The 20,233-nt window shown below is 45.0% G+C and overlaps 1 protein-coding gene across 1 annotated transcript in view; it reads right to left on the bottom strand.

The window, feature by feature from the left end:
* EEF2 (eukaryotic translation elongation factor 2) overlaps positions 1-17,900 on the bottom strand; it is a 34,240-nt gene extending 16,340 nt beyond the window's left edge. The window contains exons 1-8 of the mRNA XM_085874817.1: positions 17,759-17,900; positions 12,305-12,519; positions 11,998-12,179; positions 8,676-8,887; positions 8,299-8,477; positions 7,965-8,070; positions 7,622-7,735; positions 6,884-7,022 (exon numbers count right to left, since the gene is read on the bottom strand). Of these exons, the coding sequence (XP_085730943.1) occupies positions 6,884-7,022; positions 7,622-7,735; positions 7,965-8,070; positions 8,299-8,477; positions 8,676-8,887; positions 11,998-12,179; positions 12,305-12,519; positions 17,759-17,761 (1,150 nt within the window). The 5' untranslated portion in view covers positions 17,762-17,900. The remainder of the gene's footprint in view (positions 1-6,883; positions 7,023-7,621; positions 7,736-7,964; positions 8,071-8,298; positions 8,478-8,675; positions 8,888-11,997; positions 12,180-12,304; positions 12,520-17,758) is intronic.
* Between the last annotated feature and the right edge of the window lie 2,333 nt (positions 17,901-20,233).

The following is a 20,233-nucleotide window of genomic DNA, read 5'->3' as shown; positions in this document are numbered from 1 at the left end:
CTTAGAAGGTGCAGGGCGTTTGGGCGGCATCGTAGGGCTTGGAGAAAAAAAAAATAAATAAATAAATAAATAAATAAAAAACCTAGAAAATATTCCAAGTTCACAAGCGAAACTTTGTCTCGTGCGTTGTGTGACTGGTCGAGCGCCACGCGTTACAATTTATTGCTTAAATAATTTATATTTCATATATTATTACCGCGATGTACCGGGGGAATCCGCAGAAAAAAATTAGTTACGTTCCAAGGGAAAACCCGCAATGAACCGGGGGAGCGAGAGGTGAACCACGAAAAAGCAGGGGATGACGTGTGTGCGTGTGCGTGTGCGTGTATTTGCAGGCCGGAGGTCCGGTGGTGAGAACGACCACGAGGTGGGGAAAGTTACATCTCCCACCAGACTCCCCAGAATTGTAAGCCGTCGCTCCGGATAATTCCGTGAGTCGGTGGGTCACTTAACCGACCGTGGACGCCAATATCTCAACCGCGTAGCGTAGGGTCTTTTTGTCGAGAACCAATTAACTCCGCGATTGACTACCGGGGAACCACGCCCTCGGAACGTCTTGCTTGAGCCGGGTCACTCTACAAACTGCGGTAGAGTTCCAACTCCGGTTCAGGTGCAGTCGAGCGGAACAGCCAAAGCCGTGCCAGCTAGGATGAACGGATTATCGGGTATAAAAACCCAGCTAAAACTCAGATCCGAACCATGCTGGACCAATGACAAAGGACGGAAACGAACTGGGAACATTTCTACAGTAATTTATTTCCAATAAAGAAGACACAGAGCAAGACTTATCGTGGAATATAGAAGCAAGAATTTACAATGTACAAAAACAATTATACAGTTTCTACTTAGACGGGCCCACACACTCAGATGATCTATTAAAAGACCCCTGCAGCCAGAGGGGGAGAGACGAGCTGGGGGGGTCGCAGTTTGCTTGGGTACCTGCATGTTGAAGGGAGTGCTCCATGGTGCGGCACCTGCAATTGGTCATGCGGCTCGGCCCACAGTCACACGTGTGGGGCTCGTGCCCGTGGAGGAAACGAGCGGGGCAGTCGGAGTCCCAGGGCAGAGATCAGGGTCACAGACGGGACCCAGGAAAAAAAATGAAATTTAAAAAAAAAAAAAAAAAAAAAAAAAAAACTTCACGAACGCCAGAAAAATGGAGAGCGCACACCAACCAACTTGCTCCTCCAAAGGAACTCTCGTTCCTCCTCCAAGAGACTTACTCAGAACCAACGACCGAACCCCCTCAGAACTCCCCGCTGAGGATGGAGTCGCAACTTTTATGGACCTCCCCGAACGGGGTGGGGGCTCGGGTGGAACAGGCGTCAGTGCCCTGATTGGACGGGGCTCCCATGGGTCCGCCCTTTCTGGGCAGGGTTTCGGACATGCCTGGAAAACCCCGCCCCCACTCCACAGGTGCACATACCAGTCAAAAAGAAGTTATAAAGTTTGTGGAAGCCGAGAAGGAACTGCCAGAGATTCTGAAGCGCTTGTTCAGTGGTGTTGTCGGTTTGTTTATTGGATTGTCTTGGATGGTTCGTTGGATGTAATAACCTACCTAAAAGGACATTGCAATGCACACCTTTGATTCTCCCACTAGACAAAAAGGAAGGGACCTACCTCACATGTACTTAACGGAATAAGACTCTTGGGACGTCTATGTTTGAATGCATATTGTTTCCAGATCCGTAACACACACATACGAGGTGTGTTCAAAAAGTATCCGACCTTTGTTCATAAAAAAAAAAATAAAATAAAAATACTCGTATCCAGATACAACAAACTTACACTAATCTCCTTCAAAGTAGTCCCCTTGGGCTGCCACACACTTCTCCCAACAGTTCTGCCACTGTCGGAAGCAGCGCTGGAACACCTTTTGGGATGACGCGCAGCTGGTCAGTTGCATTCCGCATGATTTCTTCTCTGGACTGAAATCTGGTCCCTTTCACAGGGGCATTTTCAGCTTGGGGAAAAGCCAGAAGTCACACGGAGCCATGTCGGGAGAGTAGGGAGCCTGAAGAAGCACAGGTATGTTGTGTTTGGCCAGGAAACTCTGTATCAAATGTGAAGAATGGGCGGGTGCGTTATCGTGATGGAGCTGCCAATTGACCGCTGCCCACAGGTCCGGCCGTTTGCGTCGCACAGCGTCACGAAGGCGATGCAGTACCTCTTGGTAGTACTCTTTGGTGATGGTTGTGCCGTGTGGTGCGTACTCGTGATGAACCACACCACTGGAGTCAAAGAAGACGGTCAGCATGACTGACATTGCTGCGGACCTTCCTTGCTTTTTTTGGCTTCGGGGATGTTGGATGCTTCCATTGTGATGACTGGAACTTGGTTTTTGGGTCGTACCCATAAACCCAGGTCTCATCGCCAGTGATCACTGTGTTGAAGAAGTTGGGATCGCTGTTCAGTCTCCAGCATGTCCTGTGCGATCTCCATACGGAGTTGCTTCTGCTCGATCGTTAGCAGCTTTGGCACGAACTTCGCTGAGATTCTCCTTTAGCCCAAATCCTCAGTCACAATGGAATGAACGGATCCAATGCCGACACCCGCCTCGTCTGCAAGTTCTCTGATAGCGATTCGACGATCCTGCATCAGCAGGGTCCTCACTTGGTCAATGATGATCTCATTTCAGGATGTTGAGGGCCTACCAAAACTTGCTTCACTTTCCAATGATATGCAACCATCTTTGAAGCGGGTGTACCACTCTTATCTGTGTGGTGCCCATTGCTTCGTTCCCGAAGGCCTGTTGAATCTTGCGGATCGTTTCCACTTGGGAATCGCCAAGCTTTACACAAAATTTGATGCAGTAGCATTGTTCAAGTTTTTCCGCAATTTTGACAAAAACGAAAATCCGACGGCGCTCACTTACACTTCCTCACTAATCAGCGGTCTGTCGGCAACTGACAGCTGCTGCAGGCGGCAAAATATTCATGCATATGAATTAGGATCGCCTACATATGTGCACCAAACCACGCCTCCCGAGCTTCATTTGTTTAAGCATGAAAAATTAAGGTTGGATACTTTTTGAACACACCTCGTGCGTGTGTGTGTGTGTGTGTATATATATATATATATATATATATATATATATATATATATATATATATATATATATATATATATATATATATATATATATATATATATATATATATATATATATACATATATATATATATATATATATATATATATATATATATATATATATATATATATATATATATATATATATATATATTGTTGCGGTTTTCGCGCCCGCCGGCGTGCGACGGCCACGTAACTCGAATCGCGGCACGTCGCCCACCGGACGGACAATCCAGTCGTGACCCTCTCGGACTAACGCCGGGAACCAGTCACGGGTGGACCTTTCGGTCTCACCGCGATCGAGCCAATCAGCCCCCGCGTGGGATAGGGTTGCTCGCCAAATTCGAACTACCTAAGTACCCACGCGGAGGGTAGACCGGGCGATTGCACCTCGCCGCAGGTCGACTTCGGACACGGGCCACTTAAGCGACCCGTTCCGTACTATCAGAATAACCGAGCGGTGTTATCGTCGACCTCGACGGTTCGATTAATTATCGGGCGTATTCAGCCCACTACCAACCCTTTACGTGAAGCAAGATGAGGGTTCAATGGGGGAAAAGACGAAGCGAAGCGGGAGAACAGTTCAACAATAAAGCACATTTATTCTTGGCACACGGGAAGCACACAAATACAATTCCACCAAATGCACACAAAAAAAAGAAAACACAATTCCATTTACACAAAAAGCAAACATAAAAGTGAAAACACAGTGCAGAGCTAATTCCGACTACCGAGCACACGGCAACACTTATACAATTCTACTTCACAGACGGCGCCGACAACACATACCCAAAACCAAGGAAAAGAAATACCCTCAAGAATGAGGTAGGCCTGGGGCCGAGACCTGGTCGGGCCTACCCGTCTGGTGATGAGACGCGGAGCGGCGATGGCCCCGCAACCCGCGGGCCTCGTGGACAGTGCCTGGCAGGGGGTGGGAACGGGGCCCCCTTGGTCGCACTATCTCAGCGCGGGGGGAAACAGGAGGGGGTTGCTGATGCTCGGGGTATAGAGGATCTTTATTATATGCGACGAGCGTCTCCACCTCGGCCAGGTCGCGCTGCCGGCCTCCCAGGGGTGCAGCTCCCTGCACGACGCGAGCACCCCCTCGTCCGCCCTCGCCGCCTCTCCACAGCTCGTCCCCTCCGTTCCGACTTCAACGCACACGACGAGCAGCTCCACCGCCCGCGAAGTCTTGACTCTCTGTTCCGACTCCTTCGCCTCGTTCCGACCTTTACTACTCCTTCTCTCGTTCTCTCTTGCGACTCTCCGACCCCTCGTTCTCGTTCTGCTGACTCTTTCGCTCCGACTTTTACGACTCCTTTGACTGACGAACACCGTCCTTTTATCCCCCGTAACTTCGCCTTTGACCCCCTCCCTTTGACCTTTCAACTCGCTCCCCATTGGCCCGAGAAAAAGTGGGCGTGAAGGCTTTTGATCCACAAATTTGCATATATCGATCGCCCTGGGGCGGGGCCAGTCGCCCCTCGCTCACCGATTGGACGGCAAAAAGTGGGCGTGTGTCGTTTTGGATCCGTTTTTGAAGCAGAAAATCCGTGATTTTGTACACGCTGTTCAACGTGCGCCCTACACGAGTCCAGCATCGGTGCCCATGAGTGGCGCGAGATGACGGTGATGCGATGGTGGCGAGTTGTGACGGTAAAGGTCATGGCGGTTGTGGTGAAGCGGCGTTGTGGTTGGTGGTTGTTGTTGTGGTTGTGATGGTGGCGATTGGTCCAAAATAAAGATAGTAAAAGAAAAACGGCTATCCTGAAGAGTCGCAGCACGTATAAATGACATGTATTCCCACTAGACAACGGGTTTGGGCCTAACTACACATGCACTTACCGAGATACGTCACCTAAGGGACCTGAATGGTGGTTTGCGAATCTAGTAACCACAACAATATATATATATATATATATATATATATATATATATATATATATATATATATATATATATATATATATATATATATATATATATATATATATATATATATATATATATATATATATTGGAACCCCTCATTTGGACCAAACCAAGGGACTTGGCCAAAAGTGGTCCGCTTGAGGGGTGGTCCCCTCAGCCGGTTTCACCATTTGGGTAGGTCTTCAGGTAAGGATGTACAAGTTCCTCAATACATTTAATTCCTAAATTGAATAACTTAATGGAACAACTATTTGTACAGGATTTCACATACTGTACTTTATTCACAGAAAGACAGAAACAGAAATTTTGATTATTCAGAGAAGGTCTTTTGGATTATTCACGGAAACAGTAATTTTGATTATTATTGTGCAACGTTGGAAAATAAAAAATAAAATAAAAAAAGTCCAGGATGCGCTGCCTCATGGATGACTCGGCAGATTCAGCGATACCATTCTGTAGTTTGTCAACAGTGTCCAGTAAATGTCCGAGAATCTGGGACAGAAGATACTGCCTTATTTTGCCATACACTCCATTACTTCTCACGTGGTAATCGTTGGCTCCTGCACGTCGTCGACGTAGTCATCAGCGATAAACTCAGCCACCACATAGTCATGGACTTGATTCATTTCATTGTTCTCACATTTCGTGGGAACATCTGCGTCGCAGTTAATGTAGTCATCAAACCGTAATTTTCTTGCATTCTTTAGAGCAGATCGGTGAGTGGGATATAGTCTCCGTCGTCACCGAAACAAGACTTCACGGTGGATTCTCTGATTTGTGCTGTGGCCTGTGCGATCCACTTGAGGAAGAGGCCGATTCCCCAGGAATTTTGGCAGAGTTAAATGTTGTGGCACGCTTTGAATCAGGAAAGCCAACCGTTGGATGCCGTGAAATCTACCTCGGGAACTTCAAGCGACCGTGCTCCTTTATCATCGGACCGCTGACAGCACAATTCAATGCTCGAACGCGACTGAACCACGACGTCATTTCATCAATCTTCTGATTTTCTTGAACTTTGAAGCGTTTTTCTGATTGGAGCATTTTCTTCGTATGCTGTCATGATTTCGGCTTTTCTCTTCAAGATGCGCTGAACCTGTGACTTGCTGACACCGTACTCAACTGCGAGGTTACGCTGAGACTTGATTTTGTCACTCTATGATCTTGACCTTCACATCCAGCGTCAACTCTTTGTTGGGAGTTAGAGCCACGGTAACACCCCCACGATCTCCCCACAGCTTGGAAAGTCATGGAAAGAAGCGAATGGAAATCTGTGACAATTTGAGCATGGAGCACATAACTTAAGGAGCAGAGGCAGGTTTCCTATTGGTGACTGAAATTCTGATCCAAAATCCCGTGATTTCATTGGGTAAAGAGTAATTGTTTCCAATTTCATTTCACGATCTTGTGATCATCTGGAGAATGTCTTTTTGGAACCGTTTGTTTGCAATTAGTCACGCTTGCCCAGCCAAAGAGCTTTGTATATGCCGATTACTCAAGGGAACAATGTCCGCACCTAATTGACACTGGTCCGCTTGAGAGTTCAAATCTGCTTCAAGGGACTGGTAATATGGTGGTCCGTGGCCCAAACCAGGGGTGGTCCCCTTAGCCGATCAGTCAATGTACTCAAGAGATAGGAATTTCTGAAGGGACTGGAGAAAAAGTGGCCTGGATGAGAGGTGGTCCGCTTACCCGGTTGGTCCACATGAGGGTTTCACTGTAATATATATATATATATATATATATATATATATATATATATATATATATATATATATATATATATATATATATATATATCAAACTATGAAATGAAATATAATAAAACAAAATAAAATAAAGCCATATATTTGCATCATACCAATGGCAGCCTCATCATCAGGTGGACCCTCGTAGAGCAGTTCACAACGATACCTCTGTGCCATTACCGGCGAAGGCAAGTGAATGGCAATCATCTGGAGTAAGGCTTCACCAGCAGGTAACCACCGGCGCATAACAGCCTGCAGACGGATTGAACAAGCATTATCTTTTACTCAAATTCATTCAGACAACAATCACTTGAAAAACTACAGCACTCGGTAGAGCGCAGACCAACACCACATAATGCCGGATCAATGAGAACATATTAGGCCCAATAAATTTTTGAAAGATATCATGCTGGCTATCGTTATTGGCCCAATCTCCTAGTGGAGAAGAATCACTTTGAAAGTTAAATAAATCTCGTATCCAGATCAGAATTTGGAACTTCACCAAAATCGAATAAATTGTTCCTCGTCACACACGCAACACTTCCACCAAGTTTCGTCCGAATCCGTCCACAACTGAGATATCGTTCTATATATTATTTTTGGCCCCATCTCTCAATTGTGAAGAATCACTTTTTAAAATTCTAGTAGGCGGAACCAGATCCGGATCTTGACCAAAATGTAATCAGTTCGTCCTTGTCACACACCCAACCTGTACACAGAGATAGACAGACAAAACAAAAAAGGGGTGAAAACTTAACCTCCTTCACCTTCGGTGGCGGGAGTAATAAATAAAGGAAACAACAAAAACAATCTTCCGGTTAAAATAAAATATGGAGGTGAAGACCTCTCACCTTGAGTAGCGGCTTGCCTTCTTTTTCCTTGTCTTCCTGGTCTAGTTTTATCTCCAGTTTTTTAATCAGCTTGGCTGTTTCTTCCTTGTTGAAATTCATGATGGCATCAAATACCTGAGGCATAGTAGAGATTAGCAACTACGATGCAAGCTGCAACTTAAACGATCAAAAACAGCCACAAAAAGTACTCTTGCACACTCAGACTTATTTTTCATCAATGGAAACCTTCAGGTCAAAGTGAAGAGAATTAGTCATCACTGGGTGCAGAGGAAATTCAGGAGCCCCCCCCCCACTCATATCTTTTCAATCTTTACTTATCAGTTTTGGCCCACCATCCACATACCTTGAAGATGGGATCAAGGATGAGCTGCTCGAAGGTTCGTGGCAGCTTTTTCCCAGCGTTGTTGGTCGCGGATTTGGAAAATTTTCCATTGGCTACATCAAAGTACCTACAAAAGCACAAATATCAGCATTCACTTTCCAGGTAACAATGAAATAGGAAGAGAGGAAGACATGTGACAGTCACAAACACAACAGGCAACCAAATCAAGCTGTGCTGAAAGATGAGAACGTACACCAGAGTATTTCCAAGTAGCAAAACTCAAGCAAGGAGAGTCCTGATATAACTTTTAACTAAAGCCGCAGTGAGACATGACTTGTGTGCAAGAAGTCCTCACCGATCTCCCCACAGCTTTTTCATCATGTCTTCCACTTTCTTGTAAGCTTCTGCTGGAGGCAACGCCTTGTCACCTTTGCCACTGAACTTTGCCACATACATCTCGGCAAACTGTTTGAGCGTGAACGCCCAGCCGTGTAGACCGGAACCAAAACCTACGGTACCATGCGAAGGGTCGACCTGCACAAAGAACATCACACACACTGAATATAGAAGGACAAACGATATTGGCTGCAAGAAAAATACTACTAATAAAAAGAATCAGGAGGGGTGGGGGAGAGGAGGGAAAAAAAAAAAAATAAAAAACTTTTCTAAGAAACTGTTTATCAGGAAACCAGCACGTTGTCAATTCATGGCCCACACCTCAATTACACCTACCATGATGTTTCCCATAGGACCTGTCTCTCCCTCTCCATAAGTGGAAATGATCACGTTCACGTTCTCGACAATGCGTTGGAATGTCTGGAAAAGCGATTCCGGATCAAGCTGAAGCTCAAGCAGAGCCCTGTCCATCTTGTTCATCATCAGCACAGGGCGGATGCGCTCTGCAATGGCCTGGCGCAGCACAGTCTCAGTCTGCACACAAACACCTGCAGCACCGACAGAAAATTTAACGGATATTATGCTTTATCGCCACAACGCTAAAAACACGGAAACGTAGAACTGAATCCTGCAACATATCCACGCAAAGATATCAAAAACAGCTTGCCTTGGTTCAAAATAGCCACTTACTCAAGTGGGTTGCACATACATATATTACACCACCGGTCATAAGTTTGAGAACACCCCCATTTTTCCAGTTTTTACTGAAATTTAAGCAGTTTAATGTTGCAATGTACTCTGAAATTAAAGCATAGAACAAATAAATAATTGCAGATAAAAAAGAAATAATGGAATAGTTTTGTTGAACAAAATTTAATCCATATTTTTGACTCAAAGTAGCCACCTTATGCAGATATAACAGCCGAACATTCATGGCATTTTCTTCAATGGAAATCAAATATTGTTCAGAAAGTTCTTCCCAACACTGTTGTAGCAGTTCCCACAAATGTGTTGCACTTGTAGGTTGCTTTGCTTTCACCCTTCTGTCCAATTCATCCCAAACCAGCTCAATGGGATTTTAGCCTGGAGACTTGTGCTGGCCATTCCATGATTTGAAGCCGACAGTCTTGTTCTTTTCTTCTAAGGTAGTTCTGACATCGCCTGGAGGTATGTTTTGGGTCGTTATCTTGCTGCAGGATGAACCCCTGACCAACTAGGCATAGACCAGAGGGTATTGCATGGCACTGCAAAATGCTGTGGTAGCCCTTTTGGTTCAGGGTGCTAGTCACTGTGCAAGTCGGCAACTCTGGATCCAGAAAAAGAGCCCCAGATCATCACGCTTCCTCCTCCATGTTTGACAAGTTGGTGTCACAATGAGGAACCATCCTTTCACCTATTCGACCGTGTCCAAAAACCCTGAGTGATGAACCGAAGATTTCAAATTTTGATTCATCGGTCCATAAGACCTTCCAGTTTTCAGTAGTCCACTGGTGGTGCTACATGGCCCAGGCTGTTAGCAATGTAACCCAGATGTTTTGCCATCTTAGCAATGGCTTTCTTACTGCCAGTCGACCTGTCAAACATGCAGCTCGAAGTCTTCTCTTCACAGTTGAAACTGAGACTTCCTTACTTCGACCAGTGTTAAGCTGTGCTTGAAGCTGCCGTCCTGTGAGCCGCCTATCACGCAAGTTGTTGACTCTCAGAAACTTGTCTTCTGATTGTATTGTGGCTGTGAGTTTGCCAGACCTCTTCCTGTCAGAGTTTAAGTGCCTTTTGATGGTGTAGGAAACTGTACTCACCGACACCTTGGCTTCTTTGCAATTTCTCAAAAGGAAAGACTGACTTTTAAGGGTTATAATGGTCTGTCTGTCTTCCTTTGTCAATTGTCTTTTTCTCACCATTATGACAGCAATACAAGACTTCCTGCAGTGCAATATTGTCCAAATAATGCTTCAAAGGGTGTAGCAACATAGTCTGTTCCAACACTGCTTTTATTCAGAGGGTTTAAATAACTAATCAGCAAAAGTTGGGACACCTGCAGGAATTGTTTGCATCAACTTTCAAGGCTAAATTTACTTCCATTGCTGAAGAACAGCGGCAGTTGTTAACCCATTACTTGTTCCCTGAAAAGGGACTTTAACAACTCTGAAATTTCCATTATTTTTCAGTTTTTGGTAACCTAAACTTTTATTTTTTAACCTCTGGCAGGTTACTGCTTAGCTTTGTACCATTTCAGGCTATTCACTGGACTTGAACTGCTTAAGTTTGAACATGAGGACTTTAACTGCTTGAACCTTCACAGACGATAATGTGTTCGTGTAGGTTACGTGCCCTATGCCGTCAACCACCGAGCCCTTGTTCACTTCATCATGATCAACACTCAATAGCCTCTCCATTTTTCCAATGAGAGAATTTCTCCTTGCAACTCGAGACACCTTTGTACTTACAGGCAGGGATCTTATACTCACTTGAACTCGTTCACACAATACACACTGCTGACTGACGCTACACTTATCCTACCAAGCACCTCACTCCACTACCACTTGTAAAGGCTTTTGGTGCCATACCGTATGCAGCTAAACATTGACTTAAATCTCCTACAAGCTCACTCGGTCGTGACGCGACAGACTAAAAACAGCGCAGGTGGTAAAACATTGGGGGTGGACGTCTCCTCTACACATGACGAGGTCACAGTCCCATTCAAACACGCATCTAGGAAATGCCACATGTATAAGTAAATCCGAATGTGAAGACCCACATTTACTGGAAATAAAGCATACTCCTGAAAGTGGGAAAATTTGAGAACTAAACGAGTTGAAAATGGTAGGCTTTACATGCAGGATGCATGGGGGGGAATTAAGGGTTTAAGCCAAGACCCACCCCCCCTCCCCAAACCACCAAACAAAAAGAAAACAAAAGTAGTCCCAGGGGCTCAAGGGACCCCAATTCTCTCTGTAAACGTGCATCGTACAAGCACAATTTGGTGGAAGCCGGTATTACAAGTTTAACCAAAAGTTAGAGAAACTGTCCCTAAATAGTTTGTTGTTGGTGTTAAAGATGATAAATGGCATTTGTGAGTGCAACAGCATTGAAGTTCCCCCCCACCCCCACCCTTCCTGTTAATAATGTGCCTTGCACAGAGTTATGAAAGAAGATATTAAAAAGGTCAAACAGGTGCAATTCTAGGCCCCCGTGACTTTCAAACAAAGGTTGTGCGAGGAAATGCAAAATTCAACCACAAAATGAACAAGTGTGATGACAGCACGAGGAGCAGAACGAAATTCCAAAAGTTTAATTTTCAATCCAATCAAGAATAGCAGTGTTAACCAAAAAAGTTAAAATAAAAATTGGAATTCTAAGCTCCAAGAAGCCAAACTTTTAAGAGAATTACCACACCATTATCACATTGTTGGTTATAACCCCAACAAGTTCACCAATTACCTGATGGTAGGGGGGAATCTGCTTTCCCAATCTGCCGGCTCTGGTTTACATTGATTCCCAAATTTGTGTGGGTAATTTGTGATAGGAAAAAGAAAAACCTCAAATAAATAAAAGGGGGAAAAAAATTTTTTAACATGCAGACAGCACTTCAGATGAAAATGCCACCAAATCTAAGTTTCCCAAGTTAGCAGACATTTCATAAACACAACCAACTCACCAGAGACACAGTCTACGACCACGAGAGCTCCGTCTGTGACCCGCAGAGCAGCGGTAACCTCGGAAGAAAAATCCACATGTCCAGGGGAATCTATGAGGTTTATGAGGAAGCATTTTCCATCATTGGCTTGCTTGATGAAAGGCATGTCTTTGTCTGACAATTCATAATAAAGGGAGATGGCTCTGCAAACCACACAAGGTGTTGGGGGGGGGGGGATAAATAAATAAGTAAAACAGCAGAAAATACATTTTTTAGGATTCAAGATTGAAGCTTTCAAATGAGCCATTTCACAATGTTGGTCACTCACGTGGATTTGATGGTGATGCAGCGCTCCTGTTCATCTTTGCGAGTGTCTGTGAAGCGCGTCTCGCCAGCACGATCAGACGCGATGATGCCGGCTTTGGACACAAGAGAATCGGTCAGCGTCGACTTACCGTGGTCCACATGCGCAATCACAGACATATTACGGATGTTTGTCGACTTGTCCATGATGGTTCGGATCTGATCCACTGTGAAATTCACCTGCAAAACAAGGAAGAGCAGGCACATACTTGTAGCAACAAAATCTTGGAAACAGGCAGGTCTCCAACTCCAATTTTAGAAGAACCAAATAATTACCTGCACATGCAGGACTCAAATGAAACACATTCACAATAAATAAAATTCTACAATCAAGGTTCAAAACTCACACCTTGAAGTGTTCAACATTATTGACTGCGAACTAAAAAGGGATATTGAGATTACAGTAGATCTCAAAATGCACAACAAAGTAGATCTTTGTACGTAGAGCATATACACACACTACAATAGCCCGGCCAAGCCCTTTGGAAACGAGAGGCTAATTATAAATAAATTCCATACATGATGAGTCAGGCTTGGGCGGTTGTCCTGATCTCCAAGTAGAAATTTGACACTTGAGACATGCATACACGTCATCCCCCCCCCCCCCCACCAAATGCTCTCGTTATTCATGCAGAAGTACTATGACACCCTATGTCTCAACTCTGCATACACTGTATGCCACAAACTCCAAAGCCTGACACATTGAATAAATTAAAGAAAAAGCACACGAAATGAGGCAAAGTTTATAAACAAAATGGGATTTCCAAGGGTGCCATTGCAGCTTCCAACACCAAGCATGAAACTTTATTATAACTTACAGGAACCAATGAAAAGACATGAAATGATAAATTGATATTGCTCAAGGTAAGAATTTGGAAGGATATAAATTCCAAGCATTTAGAAAGCCCAAGTAATGTTGAGTTTTTTTGATTGGGGGGGGGGGCTTACATTTCCATGCCACGGCACTCTTCTTCAAAAAAGTTCTGACAAAACACTTCATCTTGATATCTACCCTTGTTGGTGTTTTGAAGACTTTGTGAGGGAGAAAATAAATAAATAAATTTTAAAGGAGGACCAATGGCCCTGGAGGTAACCTGGCTGGTTCCCAAACAGTGGCATGACAGATGGATCAGGGCAAAATAAGAGCTGCATCGAGAATACACCTTGTATGTTAAGTAGTATTGAAATGATGTTCACGGTAGTGAACCTCCCTGCTGAAAGTGAGCCTCAGCTGGAGATGTTGCCCACTGCTAGTAAATTAACTTCTGGCAAAATGTTTTTTTCCATCCCCCCCTCCCCCCATTTTCAGGGGAGGGGTATGGGCAAAAATAAAAATAAAAAAATAAAAACATCAACCACACAACCACCCCATCAATGCTCAAGTCAAGCTACCTAAAAGTAGTGCCAACATCGCTGTACCCCTCCACCTCCAATACTTCCAGGTACCTATCCAATTCCAATTCAAACTCATATCTACTAACACCACTTTTCCAGGAGAGACCAAACCAAGAATTTTACAAGTTTTTAATAATTTATGACATCGGTGATATTTCTCTACAGTATGGAGTCCTCGCGGTGGGTTATAGCGAACGAAGTGAGCTTCATACTTGACGTGTGCATGTGAGAGAATAGGAAACAACAACAACAACAACAACAACACAATACCCCTGGCTATTTGGAAGTGTTGTCAACTATGACCATTTTGCTTCCATTTTTTTTTTGTTTCGGTTTTTGTCATGGGGAATGATACATGCCGGAGATCATGACCGGAAGTGTATATTTATTCCCAAAGTTAATTTTATACTTCCAAAAGTGAAATTTTTTTCAAGACAGGAAGTGTTTATTTTATAATTAACATTACCGGGAGTGATTTTGAAACTCTTTCCGGAACTTTTAATTTTTTTTATTCTTGACCAGAAGTGATAGTTTATATTGTTGCGGATTCGCGCCCGCCGGCGTGCGGACGGCCACGTAACTCGAATCGCGGCACGTCGCCCACCGGACGGACAATCCAGTCGTGACCCTCTCGGACTAACGCCGGGAACCAGTCACGGGTGGACCTTTCGGTCTCACCGCGATCGAGCCAATCAGCCCCCGCGTGGAATAGGGTTGCTCGCCAAATTCGAACTACCTAAGTACCCACGCGGAGGGTAGACCGGGCGATCACACCTCGCCGCAGGTCGACTTCGGACACGGGCCACTTAAGCGACCCGTTCCGTACTATCAGAATAACCGAGCGGTGTTATCGTCGACCTCGACGGTTCGATTAATTATCGGGCGTATTCAGCCCACTACCAACCCTTTACGTGAAGCAAGATGGGGATTCAATGGAGGAAAAGACGAAGCGAAGCGGGAGAACAGTTCAACAATAAAGCACATTTATTCGCGACGAACGGAAAGCACACAAATACAATTCCACCAAATGCACACAAAAAAAGAAAACACAATTCCATTTACACAAAAAGCAAACATAAAAGTGAAAACACAGTGCAGAGCTAATACCGACTACCGAGCACACGGCAACACTTATACAATTCTACTTCACAGACGGCGCCGACAACACATACCCAAAACCAAGGAAAAGAAATACCCTCAAGAATGAGGCAGGCCTGAGGCCGAGACCGGGTCGGGCCTACCCGTCTGGTGATGAGACGCGGAGCGGCGATGGCCCCGCAACCCGCGGGCCTCGTGGACAGTGCCTGGCAGGGGGTGGGAACGGGGCCCCCTTGGTCGCACTATCTCAGCGCGGGGGGAAACAGGAGGGGGTTGCTGATGCTCGGGGTATAGAGGATCTTTATTATCCCTGGTGTGCGTCTCCACCTCGGCCAGGTCGCGCTGCCGGCCTCCCTCGGGCGTGCAGCTCCTGGCACCGACGCGAACACCCCCTCGTCCGACTCTCTTCAGCTTCTCCAGCCACTGCAGGCTTCGGGCTCCAGTCTTCCACACTCGTCCCCTCCGTTCCGACTCCTTCTCGTTCTCGACTCCCTCTCGTTCTCGTTTGCGACTCTCCTGACTGACGAACACCGTCCTTTTATCCCCCCGTAACTTCGCCTTTGACCCCCTCCCTTTGACCTTTCACCTCGCTCCCCATTGGCCCGAGAAAAAGTGGGCGTGAAGGCTTTTTGATCCACAAATTTGCATATATCGATCGTTCTGGAGGCGGGGCCAAATCGCCCCTCGCTCACCGATTGGACGGCAAAAAGTGGGCGTGTGTCGTTTTTGATCCGTTTTTGAAGCACAAAATCCGTGATTTTGTACACGCTGTTCAACGTGCGCCCTACACGAGTCCAGCATCGGTGCCCATGAGTGGCGCGAGATGACGGTGATGCGATGGTGGCGAGTTGTGACGGTAAAGGTCATGGCGGTTGTGGTGAAGCGGCGTTGTGGTTGGTGGTTGTTGTTGTGGTTGTGATGGTGGCGATTGGTCCAAAATAAAGATAGTAAAAGAAAAACGGCTATCCTGAAGAGTCGCAGCACGTATAAATGACATGTATTCCCACTAGACAACGGGTTTGGGCCTAACTACACATGCACTTACCGAGATACCTCACCTAAGGGACCTGAATGGTGGTTTGCGAATCTGGTAACCACAACAATATATTCAATTATTTTTTTCCCCAAAGTTAATTTTAATAAAGATATCTCCCGCATCATCAAAAAATATTTTTTAATCGTGATTTACATTATTTGATCACTTTTCCCGAATCCAGGCCGAAGTAACCGGAAATTGCGTCAAAATCACCAGCTGTGCAGCGCTTACACGTACCACGGTATAGTTGGCAAGTATACAGTTGTGAACAAGTTTTATGTAAAGTCAGAAGCGAATGCAAGAAGAATTCTACGTTCGCGTCTAGGCTTTGCTTATTCCATATTAGCGAACGCAGTGAGCTTCATACTTAACGCGTGCACATGAGAGAATAGGAAACAACAACACAATACCCCTGACGATTTGGATCTGTGTCGTTGGCTATGACCCTTTTGCTTCCGGTTTTTTTTTTTTTTTAACGCTGTGCGGTGTATAAACACAATTGGGTTTTATTTCTATCTTGTGAATATTACTTAACGGCGTGCACATGAGAATAGGAAACAACAACACAATACCCTGGCAATTTGGAATCCATGTGATTGGCTATGACCCTTTTGCTTCCGTTTTTTTTTTTGCTTCAAGTTATTTTTTGTTTCCGGTTGTTGTCATGGGGAATGATGCATGCTAGGAGATAAAGGCATCGTTGGAGACATGAAAGACCCAAATAATATCAGACATGGTGTATATTTCCTCCACTGACATAAATATATCTCCCGCATTATCAAAAAATAATTTTTAATCGTGATTTGATCGCTGATCCCGAATCCAGGCCGAAGTAACCGGAAATTGCGTATACAGTTGTGAACAAGTTATAGGTAAAGTCAGAAGCGAATGCAAGAAGAATACTACGTTCGCTTCTAGTATTTATTTTTTTAGATGAGATCCTGTTCTAGGCGGTGTTGTTGTTGTGAAGGTAATATATTTTTTTCATAGGAAAAAATAAAATAAAATAAAATAAAATAAAATAAAATAAAACTCTAATTTGATATATATTTAAGAAGCGAATGCAAGAGGAATTCTACGTTTGCTTCTAGGCTTTGCCTATTCCATATTAGTCGCCATTTTGTAAAATATGAGATGCATTTGTCAATGGCAAGGAAACGACTTCCGATTCAAGGCCACAGTCCGTCATACAATTTCGTACATATCCGCATAAAGCCAGAGGAGCGCGTGCGCAGACGAAACCCCGCCCCTCCCCCGCAGTCCAACTCACGCATGCGCAGTATGGCCATACCGGCCGGTACAGTCACAGTCACAGGCGGCGAGGAAAATCGATTCTCAAACGCGTCATGGAAACCGCTGCGAATAGTACGCAATACCATGAAAAAAATAATAATAATAATAATAATTAATAACACACATCGACTCATGGCAACAGTTTTTAATCACAGGAAGAACGGTTGCCAAGCTTCGCTGAGGAGAATTGAAGAAAACTCCTCGTTAAAAGTAGCGAATTACTGACGGAAAAAGCGAAGCCGCGCAGACCTCAACGGAGCCATCTTTTGCCACGTCGTGGTGCCGGAGAAAAAAAACAAAAAAAAAAACACAAGAATTTCGATGCCGCGAAGAAAAATTAATGGGCGCGAGTTAAACTAATAAACAGTCGGGAAACGACCGGTCGAACAAAAGTAAGAATGGCGGGCGAGGGATCGTGTGTAAGAAAAAAAAAAAAACTCCAACTCGAGAGCTCAGAGCACACACAAACTGCGGCGCTTCAAAGATACGAGGAAAATCCAACTGTTTTGTTCCACAATAGCAAGAAATAACCGCTCAGGATAACATTCCGATTGTCGAACACGATAACGCCGACGACTGTAACATCGGATGGCTCACCATGATTGCGGATTGGAAGGGGCCCCGCACGACAACGTCAACGACGTGCTTCCCTAGGCCAGAAGGGCTTAAAAGAGGGAGAAGAAGGGAGGAGGTGACGTATATCCGTTAAACGTCACGTACTGAACTCTCGCGAGATGATGGTAGAAATATATAAATATATAAATATATAAATATATAAATATATAAATATATAAATATATAAATATATACATGTATACATATATATAATCAATTTGCCAGATATGCAATCTTTTCTAAAATTTACCTACTTTATATTGACTATAATGCATACATATATATGATGTTTGCCTAAAATAGTCACATTAATCGCATTGTGCATATATCACTAAAATAACAGCAAAAACACGACGGTGCAGTACGGAGGAACCACATTCCAGCTTACTGAAATGTAACGACATATCTCCTTTACTTTGTGTTTAATTGCTTTTTTTCATGCGATCTATTGTGCCTGTAAAGAACCCAAACAACAAAACAAACAACGTTATACATAAATATGACAATATATTAAAAGTATTTCCGGTTTTATTGAAGTAGGTATCACAAATTAACCCACCGTTCACCATGACGTCAGGGTTCCCATTGCGCTCCTCTGGTTTCATAAAACAAGCGGTTGAAGGACTCAAGCAAGCACACTCCATGGAGAAATGGTTGATAAGGAACGGCTGGCTTGGAGAGCGATAGGAACACTGCTTCAGCCTGGTGTTGACTTCGCGGTTCGAGTGGCTGTCTTTGGATCTTTGGATCCTGATGTGGAGCCCATGGTACCGTTTAATTAACACCAAGTGGGGTTGACTCCCTGTCATCCTTCTGAGATTGGCGGAATGAGTACCAGCATGCTGGTGTCCTGTGTCTGAGGGGCGACCCGTCCGGGATTGTGCCCAAGGAGACTGCTGAGGCAGCACCAACACTCTGCACAGAGTATTATGGTCCCAATCTCTCTCCTTACAGATGAGTAAGACATATAAAATGACACCAACAAGGTCAGAAATTTTCAATGGAATTACAAATCCAAATTATATGACGTCTCCGTTATGAGTGACGTCATGTTCCGTACCGATCAGATCAAGAAACTCTCAGGGAAAATGAATCTTATTGGCTAACGAGAAGGCTTTCCATGGTGTTAGTGATATCTTCTCTCCGGGGTTATGTCGGTTTTAATCCAAATTTCACGACGAGAAGAACAATGTGGAAAATGTGTGGCGGAGAGGGGGTCTAATTGCCTTGTTATTCAGCTTTATGTTAACTAGTACGGGCCCGTAGGTGCGTAAACGATGACTGGATTGGGGCATTATTTCAATAAGATCGGACCAACCGTATCATAAATGGCCATAACTTGGGAAACACCTGGGAAACATATTCAGGTCTCCAGCGTTAATTATGACGTCATATCAAATGAAGAATTGTGACGCCCCCTCTCTCTCTCGCCCCCCCTCGCTCCCCCCTAGTCTCGCTCCTCTCTCACCCCTCTCTCTCGCCCCCACTCTCACCCCCCTCTCGCCCCCTCCTCTCTCCCCCTCTCTTGAATTGTGACGCCCCTCTCTCTCACCCTCCTCTTTCCCCCCTCTCTCCCTCCCCTCTCTCGCCCCCTCTCTTCCCCCTCCTCTCTCTCCCCCTCTCTTCCCCCTCTCTCCCCCCTCTCTCACCCCTAGTCTCACCCCTCCTCTATTCCTCCTCTCTCTCTCCCCCTCTCTCACCCATAGTCTCCCTGCTCCTCTCTCGCCCCTCTCTCTCGCCCTTCTCTCTCGCCCCCACTCCCACACCCCCCTCTCCCGTCCCCCTCTCTCGCTCTCTCTCTCGTCCCCACTCCCACCCCCCTCTCTCCCCTCCTCCCTCGCCCCTCTCTCTCGCCCCCACTCTCATCCCCACTTTCCCATCCCCCTCTCTCGCAGATATTGGTCGACAGATAAATGGCCATAACTTGGAAACTGCTCGTCCGATTAATATCAAACCTCGAAAAGGCACATCCGCTGGTCCCCAGCAATATTCCTGGCAAGTTTCAATCAGATCGGACCGTCAATCATGCAAAAAAAAAAAAAATGCATAAATAAACATTACTTGTGACGTCATTCGTGAAGTCGTAGCACCGTGTCTTGTCATTGGTCGACAGATAAATGGCTGTAACTTTGGAACTGCTTATCCGATTAATATCAAACCTTGAAAAGGCACATCCACGGGTCCCCAGCAATATTCCTGGCAAGTTTCAATGAGATCGGACCGGCGGTCGTCGAGAAACGGCGGTCGCAGACAGACACACAGACACACAGAGATTGCTGGAATTATAGATAGATAGGTGAAGTTGAAAATGGTTGTGTTGCCTTTGTTGGCTGCAAAGATTGTGCAATGATGACGTCAAACAACCATCCATGAGTCACGAGAATTGAAGAACACCCACGTGTTTGGTAATTCCCTGACAACATTTTAAATTCAATGAATTTAAATGGCGGCCTCCTG

Source organism: Eptatretus burgeri, chromosome 3, assembly GCF_056783735.1.
Source record: "Eptatretus burgeri isolate ZD-2024b chromosome 3, Ebu_testis_v1, whole genome shotgun sequence".
Lineage (NCBI taxonomy): Eukaryota > Metazoa > Chordata > Myxini > Myxiniformes > Myxinidae > Eptatretus > Eptatretus burgeri.
The sequence above is the reverse complement of the archived record's forward strand: the minus strand, read 5'-3'. Positions and strand labels throughout refer to the sequence as shown.